Source organism: Myotis myotis, unplaced genomic scaffold (assembly GCF_014108235.1).
Source record: "Myotis myotis isolate mMyoMyo1 unplaced genomic scaffold, mMyoMyo1.p scaffold_m19_p_6, whole genome shotgun sequence".
Lineage (NCBI taxonomy): Eukaryota > Metazoa > Chordata > Mammalia > Chiroptera > Vespertilionidae > Myotis > Myotis myotis.
Window position 1 is genome coordinate 56,090,265 of NW_023416368.1, and position 25,511 is coordinate 56,115,775.

General features: G+C 33.8%; 1 protein-coding gene across 8 annotated transcripts in view; it reads right to left on the bottom strand.

Moving 5' to 3' along the window:
- The window catches only part of LRBA (LPS responsive beige-like anchor protein), a 559,344-nt gene that overhangs the window by 150,217 nt on the left and 383,616 nt on the right, over window positions 1–25,511 (bottom strand). For all 8 annotated transcript variants that reach the window (XM_036315411.1, XM_036315409.1, XM_036315413.1 and 5 more), the window contains 4 exons: window positions 19,858–19,975; window positions 17,673–17,775; window positions 14,484–14,599; window positions 10,763–10,875 (listed from right to left, as the gene is read on the bottom strand). In XM_036315411.1, coding sequence (XP_036171304.1) covers window positions 10,763–10,875; window positions 14,484–14,599; window positions 17,673–17,775; window positions 19,858–19,975 — 450 coding nt within the window. The remainder of the gene's footprint in view (window positions 1–10,762; window positions 10,876–14,483; window positions 14,600–17,672; window positions 17,776–19,857; window positions 19,976–25,511) is intronic.

The following is a 25,511-nucleotide window of genomic DNA, read 5'->3' on the forward strand; positions in this document are numbered from 1 at the left end:
AAACAATTAATTGCTAGAAGACATGCACTTCAAGAAATATTAAATATTTTAGAATAAATAGAAGAGACTAAAATATATATCCATACAAAGAAATAAAGATTATCAGACAGGGAAACACTCAGGGTAAACATAAAACATTTTTTTCTTATTTTTATTGCTTTAAAAGATGGAAGCAAAATTAGTAACAATGTATTGAGTTTAGAGAATAATTAGCTGAAAAATGAGAACAATAGCTCCAAAGGCTGGAATAGAGAGAATAAGAGGATACTGTGATGAGGTTTGAAAACTAAACATGCAGTTGTATTACATAATTTAAAGATAAACTGTCATAAGTTAAAAGTGTATATTTCAAACAATAAACCACTAAATTATCTACACTAATAAAAGAGAAATGTGCAAATTGGTGTCACTCCACTACGCCCACCAGCCAATCAGAGAAACTATGCAAATTAAACCAACAAAGATGGCGGTTAATTTGCATATGCAGGCACAGAGCGCAGACTGAAGAGGCTTGGCACCTAGGACCCAGGCCTCGAGGCTTGGCTTCTCCACTGCGGCTGGACCAAAGGCTTGGGTCCTGGGTGCCAGAGGAAAACCGGTGCCAGCAGCCAGGGGAAAGAAGGCCTATTGTGCGAAACTTCGTGCAACGGGCTTCTAGTGCATATATAATAAACCATAAGTAATAAGCCATAGTGCAGATAAAATGGAATCATAAAAACATTTAATCTAAAAGAAGGCAGGTAAAGGGAGACAAGGTACTGATGTGAGGACTAAAAAACAAGATTGTACAATTAAACTGACTATATAAAAATTACATTAAATATAAGTGGTCTCAAACCCAATTAATAAAATACAGAGATTATCAGATTGGCTATAAAAGCAAGACTATTGTATGCTGTCCACAAAAAAATAAATTTTAAATATAAAGTCATAGGTTTTTAAAAAATGACTAAAAATACACTGCAAGTAATAATCGAAATGGCTATTTGCTGTCTGAAAAGGTAAACTTCAGAACATTGAGTATTACTAGGAATAAAGAGGGGCACTACACAATGAGGAAGATATTCATTTATAAATAAAACATAAATCAAAATGTGTATGTACTGTATTAGTGTCCTAGGGCTCCTATAGCAAAGTAAAATAAACTGGGCAGCTTAAACAATAAATATTGTCTCAGAGTTCTGAAAGTTAGACATAAAAAATTAAGGTATTTGCAGAGCCATGCTCTCTTTGAAGCCTCTAGGGAAAGATCCTTCCTTGCTTCTTCCAGCTTCTTGTAACCCAAGTATTCCTTGGCTTATGGCAACATAACTCAAATTTCTGTGTCTATCACCACAAAGTGTTCTCTTCTTTGATGTCTGTCTTTAACCTGGTATTTTTAAGCTTCTCATAAGGACCCTAGTCATATAGGACTTGGACCCTTTCTAATAACCTCTCTAATAAGTTTGGGTCTGATTGATTAAATCTTGGTACTAGAAATCCTTATTGTATTATACAAGTATAGATACCCAATTTTTAAAAAAGTAATGTTGGAGCATAAAGGGTAGGTAATTACTATTTTTTAATCAATCAAAATTATACCTACTTTTTTTTTGTGAGAACAGCAAAAAATATATATTTTGGTGTGCTGCAGAATTTTAGTAATTAGTTTATGTGTGCTATGAGCTGAAAAAGGTTGAAAATCACTAACCTAATCAATCATTTGTTTTTGTGGTTGTTTTATATTTTAATTGTACAGGAAAACATATCTTTAAAGTAAATAATTTTACGTAGTTTAACAGAATATATTCCTCAATAAAATTCTACTTGTTTTTCTTCCTATATTTAAAAAAAGGGTAACTATTTAATTGTCTATTCTAGTTTACATAGTGGGCCAATGATAACTATGGTTTTTGTTTTCAGAATTTTCCCTTTTTCTACTTTCAAATACTTGGTTTACATTATAAATAGTGGACTCATTTAAAAAAATTCCTCTTCTGAAAATGGGACAGTTTAAAATAAAGTCATGTAGAAATAAAAAGTTTCTAATTAAATTATTTCCCTATAAATGGGTCATATATAACATACATTCAGTTATAAAACTCTTTAAAAGTGGGGATTATTTAATTCACTTCGATTTCTGGTACAGTTCTTAGAATAATATCCACAAAAGGTGCTCAGTAAATATTCAATAATCAATTATATGAATAAACACATTTATTCAATATACATAGGGCACTAAAACAGGTGTTAATGTTGACTAAGTATGCTTATTCAAATAAATGGCTTTGAGAATAAAGAATTGGACAGGAGCCCTAGCCGGTCTGGCTCAGTGGATAGAGCATAGCCTGTGGACTGAAAGGTCCTGGGTTTGATTCTAGTCAAGGGCACATGCCCAGGTTGCAGGCTCAATCCCCAGTGGGGGGTGTGCAGAAGGCAGCCAATCAATGATTCTCTCTCATCATTGATATTTTTATCTCTCTCCCTCTCCCTTCCTCTCTAAAATCAATAAAAACATTTTTAAAAAAGAACTGGATAGGAATGTGCACAGTTGGACTAAAAGATAAGTTACTATACTACCCACTGTGAAAAGCATAGTACATATTCATGTAGTGTTGAGTATCACAGGAAAATACAAGAATGAAAAGTTGACACATACAAGTATATTTAGAAACCTATTGCACTTAACTCTCTATAAAAAGAAAAAATATCCCAGCCTGAAATCAGACGTATAATACTAGTACCTATTGAACTTAAAAAATTTTTTTCTAGGTATTTTAAAAACAGTTTTTATGTAAGTTCATGGTAAGTATACATGTCCCCTACTCTGAATCTAACCAAGTTAGTATACCCAGCACTAAACTAAGAAAACAGGAAGTATTATGGGATAAAACTGGTGATGTTATATATAAAAAACAATCCATTTATAAATAATAATAAATGGTCACTCCACACCACAGTAACTTAGGATGATTAGTGAATAAATACTTAACTTGGAGAAGGATTACTGACTGGCAATGTGTTGCTGGTATATGTCAGGATTATTCATCACCCTGACAGTAATATTAACCACAATCCATTTCAGTTAGTTCAGTTTATCGTTTACTGACTAATGTTAAAAAACAATGTCATTGAAGGCTGCTTAAATAAAGTATAAGGTTAACCTCTGTTAGTCATTTACAAACTTTCACTGGAAGGTAACTTCCAGTAGAAAACCCACTATGCTATACAGAGTGCTAATACTTAATAAATGTAAAGTTTAAAAAATAGTGACACAAAACAGATTGTTTTCTAATTTTATAACCATATATACGTATGTGTGTGTATGTATGTGTGTGTGTATATATGTGTGTGTGTATATATATGTGTGTGTTTTTGTGTGTGTGTGTGTGTGTGTGTGTGTGTGTGTGTGTGTATATACACATATATATACATATGCATTCACACTTTCCTGAACTTAATTTTACATTCTGGGGAAAGAGTTGCACAGCCATATTTTAAACTAACTACATCATATTGAACAAGTAATAATTTAAACTTTAAAAAGGTCTGTGTACCCATGACATATTTTCTTCAGTATTATATAAACACCATAGAATACAATATATAGTTATATAGTTTTCTATATAAGACCCCTCAAAATTAAGTAATTGTCTAAAGGTCCCTTACTAGTAACTGAGGCAGACTGACACAAGTCTACATAAATCTGAAGATTTCCTCTCTGGTCCTCTAATTTCATCTTTCCAGGCTATTTTTCACATATCATTTTGATGTTCCTTTTAGAAAAGATCTGCACTACATTCTACTTCCTATAGCCTAATTTTTTTTTATCAATGCAATAGCATTATTGTTGTAAGAGTTTTCTTGTTTTCTTTCTTGTTTCTTTTCTGTTTCTTAAATTGTCTTTGCTTTTTCTGGTTTCGTTTATTTTTCTGTTTGTTTTGTCTCTGTCACCTTTCACATGGTAGACTATCTTTATGTGTTTGCTAACACTTGGGCATACCTTCATTTTTAAAATGAAACCTGAAAGAGCTGACTGAAGTATATGCAGTGAAAATAGCAACGTGAACCGGTAGACTGCATTGGAGGGAAATCAGATGAGCTTCAAGTAGAATCCCTAAACGTTAGTAGTTTTTAGGTCTTGCCTCTTGAACAAGTCAATATTCCCAAAGAATAATATATAATATAATCCTCTGTCTTACAGGGTGGGGTTAGTACTGGCCTGCCTGCCAGAATTCTGATAGCATGACAGCAAAGGGGTCTGGGGGCCTTCACATTCAGTACTTAAGCTTTTAGTTAATCCCCCTGTGTTCCATTCATTACCTTCTGCTGTTCTTGGAGTTCTCAAATTAGAAAAGCCTCTGGTACAATTTCTCCAAACAGTAAACCTCTTGCTTTTTGTTCAGATAAAGGGAAGAATAGATTTTTGAAAGAAGTAGATATAAATGTAAGTTTATTCTTTCTTGTTATACCTAAAATATACCAGTTCACTGACAGACACAGGTCTGAGATGAAACCCTAGCTTTAACACTTGGAAATGTGTGACCTTGGAGAGTTCCTTAACCTCACCATGTCTTAGTTTCCTTATCTATGAAATAAAGATAATAACACATTCCTTACAGTGCTGTTAAGGGAATTAATGAAGAGAGCATATGTAAAAGGTTTGTTACAGTGGAAGGCACTTACCAGAGCTTCACTCACAACACTACAAATATATGCTAAACTATCCCAATGTCATTCTTCTGCTTATTAGGCTGTGAATTCCCCCAAGACCAGGGAATGCAATTTATAACAAAATCCCTAAAATCAATGTCAACATAATAGCATCTATGTTTGACGCCTTAGATTAAAATATGTTTAAGATATATTATCAGCCAATAAAAAATATCCAAGTGTGAGGTAATTTTAAATTTTTCTTTGTGCATTTGTATTTTATTTAAACACTGTATTCACTGTTGTAATATCATAAGGTTTGTTTTAAGTCTGAATTCCTGTGGTTTGATTGAAGCCCAATATATAGAAAACAAAGTGAAAGTTATAACAATACTTAAACAATATCGCCCTCTCGACCCCCACCCCCCAAAACAGAGTGTTCTTTTACCTCTGTGACATCTAGATGGTATATTGATTCCCGGTATATCTGTTACAGAACAGACTAAAAGGACTGGCATTTGTCAGAAACAGCACTTAAAACTTAAAGAGATAAAGAAGTGTTGTCTGATCAACAACAGTTAAACGTCGGTAGTCAATTCCAGGTCAAGATGCATGCTGTATATATTAAATATGTGTGTTAGAGAGAAATATCTCACATATAAAAATACACAACCAAAGGGTAGAAGATAAATGAGAGACCAAGAGAGAAAATCACCTACTTTTTCTTGGGGGGGAGGGGGGTGTCAGGAGGAGAGAGGGAGGGAGGGGGAGAGAGAGAGAGAAAACCACTAAGAACTCATCAGCAAGAAAATAGATTCAGGAGAGCTTCGTCCCTTAGTTCTCGGTTTATCTGAGAATTTACTCTTCAGAAACATTTTGATCCAGATAAGGGCAATGGAAGCAGCCGTTTTAACAGTGTGTGAATGGTAAAGCATTGTAACATAGGTTAAAAAAAAAGAAGAAACTATGATTTATTGGGGCCTGGATAAAAATTTAACATTCCGTTTGAAGATCTGATGATAGAAAACTTTCCTCAGATTTCCACATTGCAAAATAGGAGTGAGGAGAATACAGCACAGGATCATCTTCCCCTAATGTTGACTTTTCATGTTTCTGCTTCTGAACCAAAATAACTCATGTTATGCTTAATGAAAAATGGATGGTTTTCCTTTTCTCTCGATTCGATCTTAAACTCTCTTTCAGTATTTTCCTTCGTTTTAAAATGTAAAAACTAATTATTAAAAATAAAATGCCTGCTTATACTTTGGCCAGTCCTGGTTTTCTCCCCCAATTTTTGGTTTACTATTTAGTACAATAGTAACTACCTGATTTTGTTCTCTCAAATCTCCAGAAACTGAGAATCCCTGGTGAGCAATATTACTCAGTAAAAAAACACACCAATAAATGAAAACAACAGCAAATTAATAATTGAGTAGTAACATCAGGAATTCTCTAGTTTAACCAAATAATCAGCTTTTCCATTAACAGGTGAAGTCACAACAGCTTGGAGCATCACCTGGAACAAACACCCCAAGAGTGGGCAATTCGGGAAAGCTTTCCTTTTCAAGTGGTGAAAGGCTACTTGATAAAATAACATTAAAACAGATTTAGCCATTGATGTCAAAAGTAGGAGGCAGCATAGCAATTTGTTTCTCAAACTTCAGGGGTGGGAAACATTTTTTCTGCCAAGAGCCATTTGGATATTTATAACATCATTCGCGGGCCATACAAAATGAACAACTTAAAAATTAGCCTGCTATATTGGTCAAACATCTACTTAACTCACCCCGAGTGCCTTGGCAGGGCCAGACCAAATGTTTTCTTGGGCCTTATAGGGCCCGAGGGCTGGACTTTCCCTACCCCTGCTTTATTTATTTATTTATTTATTTACTTACTTACTTACTTACTTACCTACTTAAATATTTTTATTGATTTCAGAGAGGAAGGGAGAGGGAGAAAGAGATAAAAAACATCAATGATGAGAGAGAACTATTGATTGGCCACCTTCTGCATGCCCCTACTGGGAATCAAGCCCCCAACCCAGGTATGTGCTCTTGACCAGAATCAAACCCAGGACCCTTCAGTCTGCAGGCTGACTCTCTATCCACTGAGCAAAACCAGCTAAGACTCTATCCCTGCTTTAAATCCTAACCCAATGCAAACATAAAATACACACACACACACACACACACACACACCATAAGCAGAAGATTCATAGAGGATGCACACTGATACTTCTTTTTACTTATGTAATACTACACTATTCTAATCATTTTTAAAAAATGCTAGCTCTAAACGGCAATTTGAAAAACACTAGCTTGGTGTTTGAATTCTGAAACCTTGTGGAAGTTGTAGAACCTCACAGTGCCTCAGTTTCTGTCTCTGTAAAAGGCAATTAATAGTGTCACCTATCTTAAAAGGTCTTTGTGAGGATTAAGAGTTAACACATGTAATATACTTAGATAACAGCCTGACATATAGTAAGTCCTCAGTAAATATCAGTTAACAATAAACTGGGATGTTTCTAGCTCCAGAATTCCATAGGGAGTCTTCATTTGCAAGTGAATGGTTATCAAATGCATTTCAATCTAAGAACATACAGGTTTTATAGAATATGCATCCAGATTACAGTACATACTCAATATTCCCAAATAATGATGTGGATGGATGAGTAGAGAAATGATTGCCTTAGACTCTCTTGGTTTCTCCTCACTTAGAAAATTGGCTTACACAACCCCTCTGCTACTAAGGAAAAATAGTAAATCACAGTAGCAAGAAAATCTTCCTCATCTACAAAGAAAGCCCTGGTACTGAGACACTCAGCCATCATAATCTGTTTTTATGGTCTGACATTTCGTAAATATATTCCAACCCTAATTATAATTTCTTATAAAGGACAAAAAGAGAATGTTGCTTCTTATTTCTGTCAAGGAGGTTGTCAAAATATAAAAATCAATATATATTTATAAAATATAAATTAATGTCACTCCAAAGTTTATGCATGGTTAGATCTGTCTTTTCATCAGAAGAATTTTAGACTCATGATGTAAAGCCTGGGAAAGTGGAGGCAAAAAAAAAAAATCAACCTCAAAATCGACCCCTACTTTTTCCAGCTGTGAAAGAATTAAACCATTATGTTAAAGGAGGGCTTTCTCAATACAGGAAAAGATGTAATTTTCATCTGATTTTTCAGACTAAAAATAGATCTGATTTCCTAAAAGATTGACAATACTAACTTGCAATTATTACAATTGTAGATAAAATAAAATTTTGTAATTTCAAGAAAACATTTTTTTACATTGTTCTCTTCAGACATTTTCTTTCATCAAAAAAAATTATCAGAAAAAAATAATACAGAGGAAAGAGTGTTGTTTACATTAATTCAGCTTGAGAAAGAAAATTCCCTGTGTAATATGGAAGAGATTGCCAAATAAAATTGTAGCCGTGTATCAAAAACCCCTCTGAAAACCAGCTTTGGGAAAATTAAAGGGACATAAATATGCATAAATAATTCAAGACATTTTCAAGCTAGTCAGGCTATATTATCTATTCAAGAATAGGGATAAGAACTGTTTGTTTTAAGTTAAGCTTTACACACAATGTTTTCTTCAATTTTGCAAGTTTATTTAAACAAATAGTAATGGTTGTTAAATGTATACTATGGGAAAATTTTAATATAATTCTATTATAGTCATTATTCATGGAGATATAGCTCACTTCACATATGAGATGCATCCTGAAAATATGTGCATAAGTAGATATTTGAAAATGGAATCATACTGTACACATTGTGGCAGTCTTTAACACCAACAGGAATGAAATGTTTTTATAAATAATTACCAGTATTCCATATGTGTAAATTATAATTTTCAAGTATCTGATATTTTTATTTCACTAAAATTAATGTCATAATTCCAAACTCACTATTTCCATCAATATTTAAATGGAAACAATAAGTATTAGTGGAATTCCACTTTCACGAACTTGAATGAATGTAGCATTCGAGCTACTGTTGCTTTGTAGGAAAGGAGATGTTATCTATATGTGGCTGAGTGTTAGAGCTCCCCACTTCTTCCCAGCCCTTCTAATTACACTATTGTTTGCTATTCAACTGTGTAACCTTCAGTTCTTGTTGTAAGCACTCTTTATAAATACTCCTTCCTCAGCCCAAAATACAAATCTTTCACAAAATCTTATAATATAAAAATAGATAAAATTTAAGGCACTAAATCACAAAAATGGTATTTTTATGTTTCTATAGTGGATATGAAATACATGGATAGAGACTAATGAAATCAACTCTTGTTTTAATTTTGAACTGGGCCCTCTCCTCATTTATCACATACAGAAGATAAGTTATAGCTAAAACAGTCTTTTACCCACCCAACAAAAGTATTTGGCAGGTTACTTAGAAACAGCGTTAATAGTAATATACAAATAAAATTCAATTTTAATAAAGAATCCTGTTTAGCTGGCAAATAATTTATAACAGCATTTTGTTAATATCATTTCTATGAATTCTCATAATGAAAACATCATAAAGCCTACATTTAAAAATAAATGAGTGGCTTTCTCTGGCCAGGCAAGATTTTTAGTGGGACAGAGAACAAGGATGAGGGTCAGAGAAAGGAGGCAGTCGGCAAGGAACAGTGGTGTGAGCAGGTAATAGGCTGCAGGAACTCTTGCTCAGGGACAATGATGGCACAAGACAGAAATACAGCTTCCGTAGAAATATACAAACAGGCTCCCACTTATCACTATTAGTAACTGTTCCATCAAGACAGAAACATGGACCCTATCCACAATCCATCTCACTACCAACTGCATCTTGAGGAGCATACAAAAAAATCCTTTACAGCACAAGAAAGTCTTAATAAGCTATGTGTTTAAGTAGAAGTCCGAACTGAAGGACTCAGTTAAGAAAAAGAAAAAAAAAGGGCAATTATTCTAAAACCCTAGAAAGGTTATTTACTGAAATGTGATTTATATTGTGAAGCACATTTACATTTTAACAAATTAACAAAAAATGAAATTTTGCTTTTCTGTACATGAAATTCAAATAATAGAGTCTAGGCTATAATTACCCAAGAATAGTGTCCAGTGTTTACTACTGTCCTACTTCATGGCTCACTACACACGTCAAACTAATAAAGTCCTCAATTTTGTTCATCAGTTTATTTGGTTCATTAGATTCCACATACGAGTGAGATCATGTGATACTTATCTTTCTCAGAATCGCTTATCTAGCTCAGCATATTAAAAAATCAAATACATTTAATATTAATATTTTATAACTGCGGGGAAATGCCATATGTGTTTTATTATTAAATTCATTTAACACTTATTGAATGGCAGGCTCTGTGCTAGGCATTGGAGAAAAAATTATGTACAAGAACTCTATCATTATAAAAAAAGCTTAGTGAGGGAGATAAGAACCAATAAAAATAGGTAGAAAGATACGTAAAATGCAGGATGTTTTAGTGCTTGGAAAGAAACAGAGCGGACTAACGGGAAAAAGGCAGTCAGCAGTAGTCTCTATGAGGAGGTGATCTAAAGGCGGAGCCAGTCAGCTGCTTACAAAGCGGGGAGATGAACAGTGAAGGCAGAGAAAGCAAAGCTCTAACTTGGGAAATATTTGTTCTGCTTCCAATAAGTGAAGAAAAGTTTAAGCACTGGGGTTATACAATTCAACATTAAACTTAAAAAGAATCCGCTGGAACAAGGAATGGGTGAGAGAAGAAAAAGAGGTAGCAGGGAGGTTGGTTAGGAGAGCTGCAATAGTGAAGGGCTACTTGTCCTTTTATAAGAGTACTGATGAGAAGTTTCCACGATTTTCTTTGTAAGTTTTATACAATAATAACACAATTAGAAGATGATGCTATCTAAGAATAATGTCTTTTTGAATGCATATGGAAAAATATATATAAGCTAATATTTTTAATTGGCATCAAGTCTTTCTGTATATTAAATTTTTCAATTTTAAACTGGAGAATACTAACATACATTTAAAAGAAATATACTAAAGTTATAATTATTAAAAGATTTTTAAAAAGTAATGTGAAAATTAAATATATTCAAATATATTTTAAATGTAAGACAATTATATTTCAGATAATTACTGAGAAATTACCTTAGATAAATCTCTGAAGTTACTTGGCAAGGTAAGATCCAATTCTTCTGATTCATAATTAGTGATGACCCAGGGAAACACTGGATACTGATTTAAGTCATTGTAACTCCGTCCTGGAAGAGAAAAAACAGTCACTCAACCTAAAATCTTAATATATAAAAACCATGGGTCTGTCACATCCACAATGACCAGGAGGCTCGACCAACTGGGAGTCAGTCCTGCAGTCAGTGCTGGGTTGCCATGGTGACCCAGCACTGATTGCTATGGCTGCAGGAACAGTGACCCAGCACTAACTGCTGAGGGGGCTGCGAATTAGGCCCAGAGAGAGGCCTAAAGAGAGAAGCAGGGTCTGATCCATAGCCTCTGTGGCAGCTGTTGATCAGCACTTGCCTCTCTAGCTCTGGGCCTGGTCAGCAGCCGTGCCACCATTTCTCTCCAGGCCTCCACCAGGGCTGCTGTTCAGCCCCGCCTTTCTGATCAGGCCCCATTGATAGGCCCAGAGATGCTGACGGGCATAAAAACAGACCAATCAGAACCAAATCTAGGTCAACTATGAGGAGCCAATGGCTGCCTAGGAGGTGGAGCTTTTGACGCTGACTGGCATAGAAACTGACCAATCTGAACCAAAATGGTCAGCAGAGGAGGGCAGTTGGAGGCAAGATGACGCTGGCAGGGGAGGGCAGTTAGGGGTGATAAGGCTGGCAGAGGAAAGCAGTTGGGGGCGAGATGAGGCTGGCAGGGGAGGGCCGTTGGGGGGGACCAGGCTTGCAGGGGAGGGCAGCTGGGAGTGATCGGGTGGGCAGGGGAATAGTAAGGTGTTAATCAGGCTGGCAGGGGAACGGTTAGGGCGTGATCAGGCTGGCAGACAGAAGCGGTTAGGGGCAATCAGGCAGGCAGGCAGGTGAGCGGTTAGGAGCCAGCAGTCCCAGATTATGAGAGGGATCCAAGATTGGAGAGGGTGCAGGCTGGGCTGAAGGACACCCCCTTGCCCCAGTGCACAAATTTTGTGCACCAGGCCTCTAGTAATAAAATAAAATGATGAGAAGGTTCAAGAGTATAATTTTGTAAAGTAACTTTTTTGAGTGCCAGATATTGCTCTCAGTGCTACCCATACATTATTTCATTTAATCCCCACAATATCCCTATGAAATTTGTATCATCCCCATTTTACATGTGAAAAAACAGGCACAAAAGGTTAATCTACCCAAAACGATGTAGTAACTAGTAATGGTCAAACTATATTCAAATACAGATACTCTGGCCCCCATGATTATGTTCTCATAAACTACCATTGACTATTTTTTGTTATTTGAAAGCCTGCACCAAATAAAATATTCTTTATTAAAACTTTAAAAATATAATTTGCAATTCTTAGAGCTTTTCAAAACTAGGTTCATTTCTCTGCCATTATTTAACCAACAGACCAACTAATCAACCAAGTTTAAGTGATTTGAGCCCGGTGGGCAGTCATTAGTCATCTGTAAAATGAAGGAGTTGCACCAAATTACTCTGAAATTTCTGTGACAGCTTTCAAAACCAATGATCCTCTGAACATAATGAACACCATCATCAATGTTACTTCCCCTCACTCCCGAATGCTGCCATACTCTCCTATACCTCCTCCAAACTAATGACAAGCAATGACACAGTTAGCTGATATCAAACAGTTTGTACCTTGTAAATTCTTATTTAACATTATGTTTTAATTACCACTGTCATCTCTCTAATGTAGGCCCTCATTTCTTTTTACTTATAATTGCTTCCTAAATTTGATTCTGCCTAGTCTCTCTCCACTCCCATGTATCCTTCATTCTGCCTCCAAGTTACCTTTTCACACAGTTCTATTCTCAATCATTTGTTCAAAAACTTTCACAAGTTTCCCAATGAATTGACTGCTAACTCCTCAAACTGACAGAAAGTCAATTCCACACAACCTTTCTAGTTTTCTTTCTCATTATACCTTTAGGAATATATACTTTTTATGCACGCGCGCACACACACACACACACACACAAATACAGACATACAGACACATATATATGCACATGTACAGTAGTCCCCTTTATCCATGGTTTCTTTTCTTCATTTTCAGTTGCTCTCAGTGAACTGTGGTCCAAATATATTAAATGGAAAGTTCTAGAAATAAACAATTCATAAGTTTTAAATTGCACACCATTCTGAGTGGTGTGATAAAATCTCCCAGCATCCTGCTTTGTCCACCTGAACATGAACCAACCCTTTGTCCAGCACATCCATTTGGTAGACACCACCTGCCCTTAGTCACTCAGCAGCCATGTCGGTTATCAAACTGACTGTGGAGCATCTCAGAGCTTGCATTCAGGTAACACTTATTTTATGTAATAATGGCTCTAAAGCACAACGCAGTTATGTTGACAGTCAGAAGCTGTAAAGTATAAGTATATAGAGAAAAATATATAGTATAAATGGGGTTGGTACTATTCGTGGTTTCAGGGATCTATTGGGGGGGTGTCTTTGAATGTTTGCCACATGAATAGGGAGGACTACTTTACATATAATAAATATCTTGTGTATGTGTGTGCATATAACTATACCATTAAGTGTTCTTTAGCTTTACTTCATAATTTTCCACTTATCTTTTTTTGGGTTATGCCTTCAGTTTTACATAAAATAACTTCTCTCCCAACTACCTCCACAGTTAATTAAAGTAATATCTATCCTTACTCAAACATGAAATCTTTCCTGATATTTTTCCCTTACTCCCACCAATTGGAAGTTTATATTTTTATTGATTTTAGAGAGAGAGGGAGGGAGGGAGGGAGGGAGAGAGAGTGAGAGAAACACCTATGTGAGAGAAACATCGATTGGTTGCCTACCATCATGCTCAGGGATCCAATCCACAACCTAGGTATGTGCCCCTGACCAGGAATTGAACCTGAAACCTTTTGGTGGTGCTTCAACTAACACCTAGCCAGGGTTATTTTGTAATTTTTATTGATTCTATACCCCTTTGCTCTAGAATCACATAAATGCTCCCATTTTTACTTAAAATAACTTCTGTGAGAGTAAGCAACATGCCTTATGCTCTTATCTCCTTTGTGCCTCAAATATAAACTCTGTTAGATTCTTGACCTAAATCTCAAATGTCTCATAATTACATTCCTTGTTTTCTTTATGCAAATCATCACAAATAAAAAGTAATGACACATTTCTATTCTTTAGTCTTTAAAAGTGAACAGTTTCAATAGGTAATCTTTAATAATATTATATGATTATAGATCTTGTACAGGACCATTTAATCTTTATATTTTCATATATTGGTCATAATATTCCTTTACTTAGTATTTAAACACAGTTTTCTTTTTTCCAAATTGTGTTTCATTGACTCAACACATAATACATTTATAATTAAGTTGTTAAAAGATTCTTAGGATTTGTTATGGATATTCATTCCTTCTATTCCATAGTGAGTCCATTCTTACTATATTGAATAGTTAGTTGTAAATTGTCATTTTATATTTTTGGAAAAGACTGTGTATACCCATTTTTTTTTTCTCAAGTAGCCAACTGTTTGTATACAAAGCTTTAAACTTGATTATCAAAATTACACTTGATAAGGTATATTTACTTAGTAATAATAAAAATAAAAATAAGCTACATATATCAGTAATAAAAATAATCTAATCATGTCACAGTAAACAGTTTACTCTTTGAAATAAGTCACCATGTGAGTTTAGGTTACCTGCTATTGTGTTGAGAAACATCAAGTACTCGAAGTTTGAAATCTCTCTGTGCTGCCATCGCTGAGTCATATTAGAAGCTTTAAAAAGTTGACGTGGACTAGCTAATGAGATACGCCTGTAAAAAAAAAAAAAGGAAATTGATGTAGAATCAATTTGAACTTAAAATTATACCACAATAATAAATCATGAATATCTTTACTTATTCAAAATGATACCAGTATATTCTGAAAAGTTCTATTTATGTTATACTAATGAGTACTAGAGATGTTTCCATCTACAATTAATGGTTAAACAAATGATGTGGATTAGCCACAGGTCTATTATACATGTTCTATTCATTAAGGTAAGCTTTTATGACAATGCCATTATAATATCTAGGCTCCATAGGTTGATTAATAATAGTATAATTAATAATTCACTGCTTTACTGATATAAAAGGAATTATAGTATCTTAAAAATACATATAAAATTGTATTAATATTTTTATCAATCTTAATAGTCATTACATAAAGATAACACATTTGTCCTCATACAGCTAAATATTATGTTTGCATACCCTTTGTAACAGGGAAAAGAGGATAGTAAACTCTTTAGTGGTCTATTCAAGGTTAGGCTAGAGGTTAAAAAAAACTTATTTTTTTTATACATCTTAATAGAAGATGTTTTCTGTTTTCTTGATGCAATGTAAATAACGATGGATACAACCAACCAATAATAAGAAGCACTGGGAAATCAGTAGCAGGATTAATTATTCTATTCAGGGCATAGAATTTCAGGTAAGTATGTTGTCACAGTTCTTCTATAAAACAGGACAAGATAGCTACTTTTTAAATAGCTTTATTTACAAAGGTGTAATTTACATACCATAAAATTTACCTATTATTAAGTATACTATTCAATGATTTGTTAAAATTACATTTCTAGAATTGTGCAATTGTCACCACAGTGCACTTGAGAACATTTTCATCACCACAAAAACTTGCCTTGGGCCTATTTATAGTTAATCACCATTCCTATCCCCAGGTCTAGGCAACTATCAATTTGCTTTTTGTCTCTATAAACTTGCCTTTTCTGGACATTTCAGATCAAAAGAATTAGAATCATGTAGTCTTTTGCATCAGGCTTCTTTCACTAACCACAAATGTTTTTGAGGTTCATCAATGTGCTGGCATGTATTAGTTGTTCATCTATTTTGATTGCTAAACAGTATTCCATTGTATGAATATAAAATATACCATTGTAAGTGCTGAAAAATCTATTTAAGTGATGGATTTATTGAGTTAAGACTTTTAGCTTTAACTATAGGAAAACATTACTAAAATTCCCAAGTATGGTAACACATTATTAGGTGATAAATAAAACCTTTTTACAATAGAAAAAAATAAATCTTTTATTATTAAGATAAGGAAATCTATACAATTCTGAGCTGCTTCCTTCTGAACCCTTAAATTCCCCAACCTACATAATAAAAGCATAATATGCAAATCGACCTAATGGCCAAATAGCGGAACGACCATCTGGGCGACCATCCCTGACCATGCTATGTATGACACCCACTGGCACCAGGCCAGCCAAGGCAGGTGTGATGGGATTGGTTGGGGGACCAGCCATCGCCCCATGATCGCCCCATGGAGGGAGGCTCAGGCCACTGGCTGGTGGGGTGATCAATTGGGGGCTCCACGATTGCCCCAAAGAGGGAGGCCCAGGCCACCTACCAGCAGGCTACAGTGGGTGGGTGGCGCCTCCCTCTGCAAGGGAAGCCCAGGTCCCGGGTGCAGGTGGGAAGCTCGGCTCCTGGGTGCCGGAGGGAAGCCAGTGCCGGCAGCTGGGGGAAGGAAGGCCTACTCGTGCATGAATTTCGTGCATCGGGCATCTAGTTACATATTAAAAAATTAACTAATCAAAACCCTGATTTGCATTGTAAAGCAACTATTCCTTATAACCCAGAGGGGCCTCTTTATGTGCCCTGATTACTTAAAAGAAGAGATCATTAGTAGTTTTAAAGCATGTCCACAAATTCTTTGATACTTCCTCTTTAAAAGGTGAAGTTTGATTCCTCTTCCCTAGAGTCCAGGCTGTATTTTTTATTGTTGTTGTTAATCCTCACCTGAGGATATTTTGTCCACTGAGTTTAAAGAGTGAAAGGGAAGGAAGAGGGAGGGGATGAGAAAAGAGGAAGGAGAAGAGAAAGAGAAAGAGAGACACACATTGATTGGTTGCCTCCCATATGTGCCTCTACTATGAAACCTGCAACCCAGGCAGGTGCCCTTGACTGGAGTCAAACCCAAGACCCATTGGTACATGGCCTGCACTCTAACCACTGAGTCACACTGGCCAGGGCACATGAGCTGCATTTAATGACTCACTTGTAACAAATAGAATGCAGCAAAAATGAAGGCACAGTACTATCAAGGGTAGGTCATAGAGAAGAAACTGGGGCATCTGCCTTGCATTTTCTCGGATAACTTGCTCTGAGTAAAGTAAGTTCCCAGTCATGCAGACAGTCAAGCAGCCTGTGGAGAACACTGCCAAGAGGAGCTTCACCTTGGACAATCATCCAGCCTCAGAATGACTCACATCCTGACTGTTGTTTATTCATTCTATTTCAAGTGCATTTGTAACAAGATATTACTGTAAAAAATAGAAATAAACACTAATAAAAAACAACTCAAATCAATACAAAATTAGGTATGCTAAAGTAAACTAAATTTCTACAGCTAATATGTTTAAAGCAATCAACGGAAAAATCCCACTGGTTCTCTTCACACTTTTCAATTTGTTAACAAAATTGTATTGATGATGAATCAGTACCTACTATCAGAGAAGATAATAGTGATAGTCTCTCATTCTTGATATTGGTAATTAGTATTTTCTTTCTCTTTGTTTATAAGTTTTATATTTTTGTTTAATCTTTACAGAAAAACAACTTTTCATTACATCAATTTTTCTTTATTATTTTTACGTTTCATTGATGTCCTGCCTTCATGCTTTATTTTTTCCAGCTCACTTTGGTTTACATTTGCTCCTCTTTTTCTAGTTTCTTCAGACAGAAGTTCAGTTGGCTCAAAATAAAATAGACTAATAATAATCATTCACTGTGAAACATAAAACACAAGCTTATGCATTTCAAAACAAGGACACATATTAATATAGATTATTTTCCACATTTTTCTCATATAAAAGAGTACCTGGTTTGAGGCAATCCAAAACATGTTCCAACACCAACACGAGGTAAGTAGTTAACCACTTTCTTGACTGTTGCAGGGTCTGGGAAGTTGAACATTACAGCAACTATGGAAAATAATTTTCAAAAATTAGAACACAGAATGATTTCCTTTCTAGTCTATAGACTTTTTGATCTGATAAAAAATTTACTCTTAATCCAGATATTTATTAAATACAATTCTTGGCATATTACTTTTATCATAGTGCATTCAAGTTTTAATATTAATATATCAGAGGTAATATTCATTTCGCTTATAAACTCATACCTTAGACAGCTCCTTCCTAAATGCTGTCAGATTGTAACAACTGTTGTTGCATTACTGTGACATGAAGGTGAGATTACCTAGCTACTAGTTTAATTTACAAAACTGAATTTTGGCAAGTTAACTACATATCTATGAATTTCTATAAAAAACTGTTTAAAATTTTAACTATGGTAACAATCTATCACCAAAAAGACTACAAACTTTATTTCCAAGGGTGATCAGTTTTAAAAATATTCTTTTTATAATGTTTATATGTTTGCATTTTATATGTTCATATAATCCAGAATAATGTATGACCTGAAGGAAAATTTTTCCTCTATGGTTAATAATCAAATTTAAATGCTTTCTGATCATTTCTATTTTAGTAAGTACATATTTTGAGAGTATCAAAACATGTACATCAATATATGTAAACATACTCAGTGTATAAATGTTAATTTATTAGACATTGGTAAATTTGTATTTTTAAAATATGAAAATAACAGTCATAAAATCATGAGGAAGAATTTAGAAAATATTATTTTGGTCAGTCTTAAAATTTCAATTATATTAATTTCAGTAACAGAAGCAGGTATTAGCTGTGAGTGATCACCTAGCCTAAAAAATACTTACGGCCAAAAACTTTTTTCAATTTGGTGTAGCTTTCAAACACTGGAATTACCAACATGTTTCAGGTAAAAAAGTACATGATCATTCACTAAACACCTAAAACATTTAGAACTGTCAAATATATATCCAACATGCTTTGTTAATAATGCTTCCTTGTGTATCCATTATTATGCTCAATACTGGAGAAAAATACAAAACAAAAGGAAAACTATCAGGGACTATGGCAGATGACCAAGATCAAGCGGGAAAGGTAATAGAAAAACACACATACAAAGCAAGGATGCATAAGAAATTTCAAAGAAGAAAAATGAATGAGAATGAACAAGCAATAAATACTACAAGGTTGAAAGCCCTTTGGGGCAGCAAGAATGCAGACTGAACTAAAATGTGAAACATTCACTTGATTATTTGCCTGGAAGAATAATGTTTACACTAGGAAAAAGATGTATGTGCAGGGGAAGAGATCAAACAGGAAAGGGAAAGATATCTTTACCTAAAGAAACCTGTATTCTCTAAAGACACATGATTTCATATAGGAAAAAAGAAAAAGTGTGCGTGGACTATATTATTATGCGTAGATTTTGAAACTGACAACTTATAGATTATAGAAAGTGAAAACAAGAAAACTTCAACCTACTTATGTACAGAGAGTATGTGCAAGAAGGCACTAAAGTTTTACATATTCTCTCTTAAATGCCTCCACTCACACTGAACAATACCTTTGTCAAGTTGACCTTGTCTCTCTTGTCCTAATGAATTTCACCAAGTTCCATTCTAAACCCACAAATTAAATTTTAGTTCTTTCAAGAATGATGAAATACAAAGCAACCAGAGCAGTTCAGTACCATATTCTGATGGTCACTTTATAAATGGCAATAGATTAGACCAAAGTTTAAATAAATGTATGAATCATTTGATTACCCTTTTCCCCTCTCCAAATGAAGCCACCTTCCAGAAGGAGCTCCACTATCAGAGCAATATTGAGGACATCAAATTCCAGAAGTGATTAAATGCTTAGTAATTTCCCATATTGTTAAAGCTTTGAACTAATTTGTTATATGGCCAGAAAAATAAAACTACTACAAAAAAATTCTTAGAATGGCCAAGGGGGTAAAAGCCATGAAGATGCAAGTGGGTCAAAAAAGAGTTCAGCAGGGCAGAGGCTGGACTACAAAACACTATCAAAATGGAAACAACATGATATACTATTAAAAAACGAAATGCAAAGAGATGGAGGTTAGCTTTGTAACAATAGACTTCTGAAACATATTACCTCTGTTTGCCATAAAGATCTCCAGAGCTGTATTTTGCAAAAGATAACGACGAGAAAAGATTGATCGTATCTCTGTGAACAGCCATTTTCCATGAAGCCCTTCTGTATATGCCAGGATCTAGTGAGGAAAAAATAATCCCAAGTAAGTAAAAAACAGTGTAATTTCTAAGAATTGAATGATCAGTTATTGAAATAATTTCGAAGGAGACTAAAAATATAGATTGCAACTTATGGAAAGGAAGCCGAGTAAAATTATAAAACAGCTACTTATAAATACATCTGGGGGCTTCCTAAAGCAGTGGTATCATTTATTTCTTTTCAGGAAATGTATACTGCATTATTTAGTGACTGATTTTTGAGTCACATCATGGAAAATTTTAGGTAAAACTTTAAAAAGAAGGAACACCTGAAAAGGTCACATATACAATTCAGTTACATATAATGTGATTTTAATGGACCCAGAATTACTTTTTACATATTTTTAAAAATATATTGAAGTGCATAACTTTTTTAAAAATCACACTTTTAAGGTCACTGTTAAGGCAACAGTCACTCATTCAGAAAGCACAAAGAGTGACTGTATAAGAGGTTAAGTATCATTTTGTCAGCCAGGCTAAACACAAACCTGCAAATGAACTCAGCATAATCTCTCTATGGAGTAGATGGTTGTCAGAGTAACTTGTTACAATTCTTGTCATCCCATGTGACAGATGCAGTAGCTTAGAATGCTTTGCCAACTAAAAGTAATCCTGTCTTTAGTCCTAAGCCACTTTGTCGCTTTGTTATTCACGTTTTCTGGTGTTTTTTTTGTTTTGTTTTTTTAAAGTTCATTTCAAAAGCTTAACTATGAAGGTGTTGAAGAAAAACCAGATGTGGAATTTCTCTACAACAGTACTTCATATAATATTAATAAAGAAAATGAGATGTGTTTGCTATCAAAACCTGGTGAAAACCCATAAAAGCAAATTAAACATTTAAGCTATATCTCTCAAAAGTAAAAACTATAAAAAAGTACAAATAAAACAAAATTCGATTATGACACTATATTGTAGGGACAAAGGTGGAATAAGCAAAGAGAAGAAAAGTAATGAATAGTAAGAATTTTTCCTACAGTCTAAGTTCTACCAGAGCAAAGTCTGAATACACTCTATTTCCATTACCTATAACATTATCTGACACAAGATAGATGTTTGTGAATAATTAAATCAATGAATTAATGGTAGCCTAACTTCCGTATATGGCCCATATTCCTTTTGTTTGAGCCGTATGATATTTAACAAAATTTCAAGCAGTTGAAAGTCCATGAGAAAATGGATATAGAAATTCAGATTTTTTTGTTTCTCAGGAAAAAGTGAAGTTATCTGTCAGATCTAGAATTATATGCCACATGGTGAAACTGGCATGCACTCTACATTTTTGCAGTTTCCACTCTTTCATTCATTTACTATCATCTCTCTAGTTTCCACTGGCATTTGAGTTTGTCACCCTAGACTTATCAAATTGGAGAGAATCCAATATATGTTCTGTAACACATACTCCCATCTATCCAACAATTACTAGTAAGGAAACTAAACCCAGGCAAGTTCAATACTTAAAACAAAGTCACTTGGGAAGTTAGTGGAAGAGTCTGGAATACTTCCAGGTTTTCAAATCCCAAAGCCCAGAATTTACATAAATAGCACATTGTCACATTTCTAAAAAAGGGTTTTAAATGTCTGTTAAACTAGAACTCAACTCATCAGAAATTATAATAAACTACATTTGTTCTTCCTGCACTTGGGTTACAGGTGAAAGAGGAAAATCAAAAGAAAACAGGGGAGTCTTTCAGCTGTGTGATATGTTAAGAATATCAAACACTGGTCTGAAAAGTCCATCTTTTATACCTATAGAGCTATATAATAAGACCTGTTGCTCATGATGGTGATGTCAATCATTGCAAGAGCATGGTCATCCAACTAAAGATTTAATTATATTTCAGGATACTCCAATTTTTAACTAAAATAAGTATACTGAAACATTATTATATCAGTATTCAATGTATTAAAATCATTTTCCAATTAATCAAAAAATTCAATTTATATCCCATTCCATTAAGCAGTATAGTTTTTTTTTTTTTAAAAATCTACTTAAAATACAGCAAGTGGCATGCTCCTAAAAAAAATTTTTTATTACCAAATGTCAAACCTATTCAAAATTACAGAAAATGATATAAGCCCCAGGTACCCACTACTCAACCTTATGAAATCCTAACATTTTGCCACATTATTGCATACATTTAAGAAACTAATAAAGCATTTCAGATAGTATTGAAATTCTCATGTATAACCCTTCCTGATCCCATTTTCCTATTTTGTCAGAGCCAATCACTACCCTGGGTTTGAGGCTTATTGTTCCCATGTAAGTTTTTATACTATTAGTACATGTATATTTGTAAATAACATCCAGCATTTTTTGTACTGTTTTCAAATCTGACAAATGGTGTCATATTGAATATATGACAGTGTGCTTCCAAAGTTAAATATAAGCAGGTCTGTTAATTTTTTAAAACTCTGAGGAAGAGAAATAGGAGGAGAGAAAGAAAATTATTTAAACTTGCCAAAGGTATCAAAAACTGAAAATTTACATACACACAAAAACTATCCTGTCTTCAAAAAAATTAAAATCTATACTTATAATAAAGATAGCTAGCGTTTTAAATAGAAACAAAGACTCTCTTAACTAACAGAATTACTAGCTGAAATGGATACAATAACATTTCTTTAAAGAATTCATTAGGAAAAGGTGCCAGTACTGAAAAGCAGCTGAGGCCTAGCTAAGGAAGAGGTTTATTTCTTATCAGAATAGTATATTCCTGGTCTGAGGCTTCACTTCAAAGTCTCTAGGGTTCAATTAAAACTGGATTAGGTAGAAGCAGACCCTTCTTTGGGACTTTCTGTTCACTGGAACTCCACATCCACTGACAGCACCCTAGACAGAGGTCTAGCCCTCCAATGAATCAGTTGCTATGGAAACCGTATCATTACCATTGCTCTGCAGTTATGACCCCAAGTCCAGAATAGCTTGAAAGCTTAAGCTCACAGCACTGTCTTTAAATGTTTACCACTTTGTTTTAATATTGGGAGTAGTATTATTAGCAGAAAATTCAATTTTCACTTTTTAATAATTTGTTTCAACAAGACAGTTTATTAGTTAAATGTTGAGGTGAGGGAATTAGAGAGGAAAGAACAGTATTTAATTTTAAATACAAACACACATATATACTATTTCTTTACATTGAAAAAAGCTACCATATCTTCTTTAAAATTTATATTTGAAAAAATATGTTATTCTCCCCCACTAATACACACATTTCCTCCTTCTACCCTTCAAATAGGATACTATGAATACATATGAAAACTTCTTCACCCTGTTGCATTTACTGGCTTGAAAGTAAAGCATTTTCTTTTTTTACTTTCCCATTAACCATTCAGTTTGCAAAGCTTATGAATGTATCCAAATAAAAACCTTCAACTATTTTCTCTTTCTTATGAAAGAAGAAAAATAGAAACATGCCTTTATTGCCCAACTGCATGAATATCAGGCATTTTTAAAAGTAGAGTTAAATTAGTCTCTGAAAATAAAGCAGTATTTGTTTCACAAAAGGAAAGAAAAAGGTTTTGTTAAAAAAAAAAAAAAAAAAAGAACTACCACCAATAAATTTTAAATGTATTAAAGTTCTTTTTGTAAGGCAATTATATTAAAAAGTGGTAACATATTTTACCTTAAAAATATTTTGGGAGTGTTATATTTTTATAATATTATCCTTAATGGTTAAAGTTACATTACATATCCTAGTCCCAAATATTAGCCAATATTTGGAGAGGTTTTACTTTCTGATAATTCCATATTGACTTTTGAACAATCTGATAATAGAAAAACAGATAATATACACCAACAAAATTTAAGTACTTAATTTTCACAACAAAACCATTTCCAGAATAAGGATATATCTAACATCAAGAAAAATGTTTTAAACTTAGTATACAAAATACAAACTAATTATGCCATCAATTAAGTAATAACACCACTACTAGTAAAGTCTAGAAAATATTCATATTCCATCATATTCCATTTTATAGAATACAATTATAAATCAGTCACAAGAATTATAAGTTAATAAAATAGTATTTAAAATAAAAACCCATGTTGAAAACATTCAATATCAACTCACCACTAAATATATGTGTAAATGTTTTATTTATAATAATTTTACCAAAGTAATTTAAAGTAATTTTATGCAAGTACTTGAAAGTTACACTACTCTATTATTAACATAGCTTTTAGATTTTTATTGCATACAATTTCCTCTGAAACTTGGTGTCAAAGCAAAGCACTTAATTTTTTCTAGAAACATTGCATTCTACTTGGTTTAGAATTTACTTCATCACCAACCATTTGACTTTTAGTTTTAAGTTTTCAGATATAAGAATAAAACTTAAAGGTCCTTTTTAAATATAAAAATGACATTTAGTTTACTGTGATGTATGACACAGTTTACTGTGATGTAAACTGTAACATGGTAATTTTGTTATTAAGTATATTATCAGCATACTTTGAAAAAAACTCAGAATGATGCTAACAAAAATATGGAAGTTACAAATACAACAGAAAATTCACTTTTAAATTATGAGTAATTTTTTTTCATCTCTATGGTAAATTTCCTCCTTCTGCTTACTAGTACCATGATGCAGTACAGTATTCTCCTTAGTATTTTCATTGGTGACAAATTCAATTAAACATATTCATTACTCTAATGTTTTACTTGGCAGTTTAGTCACTATGAAAAATAAAAAATATATAAATAAAATGCTATGTGACCTCTGTATTGATTGGGCTAAAATGGTTTTAGCCTGGGTGTGGATGATGGGGCAGCTGGGAGGGACAAGTGGGGAGCATACAAACACATACACTCTTATGTTTTCTCTTCCAATTACTGAGGGAGATGATAAAACCACAGCAAATGATGTATCAGCTCATTTTATCTTATCGCTTTGGGGCTAGGTGACAATGAAGTTCATATTTCACTGGCTCCCATTGAAGATTGTGAAAATTACTTGCCCTCATGACCTGAAATTTCACTACAAGACAGAAATTTCTCTTCTGCAAAGTAATGCAATTTTTCAGATGTCAACCTTTAGCCCAGCTTTAAAAATTAATTTCATTTATATTAACCAATGATATTGATATTTTCACAGAACGTTCTTTGATACATGAAGCACTGACTGGCAAATTGATGTTGCTCTCGATGGGCAAGACTATTTTATTTTAAGCCGCTATGGCAGACAGATTTATGGCAAACTGAAATTCCCATTTCATAATTTAATATTTGTGCTGGAGTGATGCACCTTTAAGCCTTTGGCCTGTAAATAATTCACAATCTTTAGTTAGTTCTGTTTTATTTTCAATATTCTTCCGCTAAAAAATAATTTACTTTATAAATGATGTAGCATAAAAGCAATCATTTATTGAACATTTAATATGTATCATAATGAGTCAAAAGCCAAATATGGTCATGAAGAAGCAGAACAAAGAAGGTATTTATCAATCATCCTACTAATTTTTAATTTCGTTTATTTGTAAGAAACTATATCTGCAGTCTGAATACTTTTTTTTAA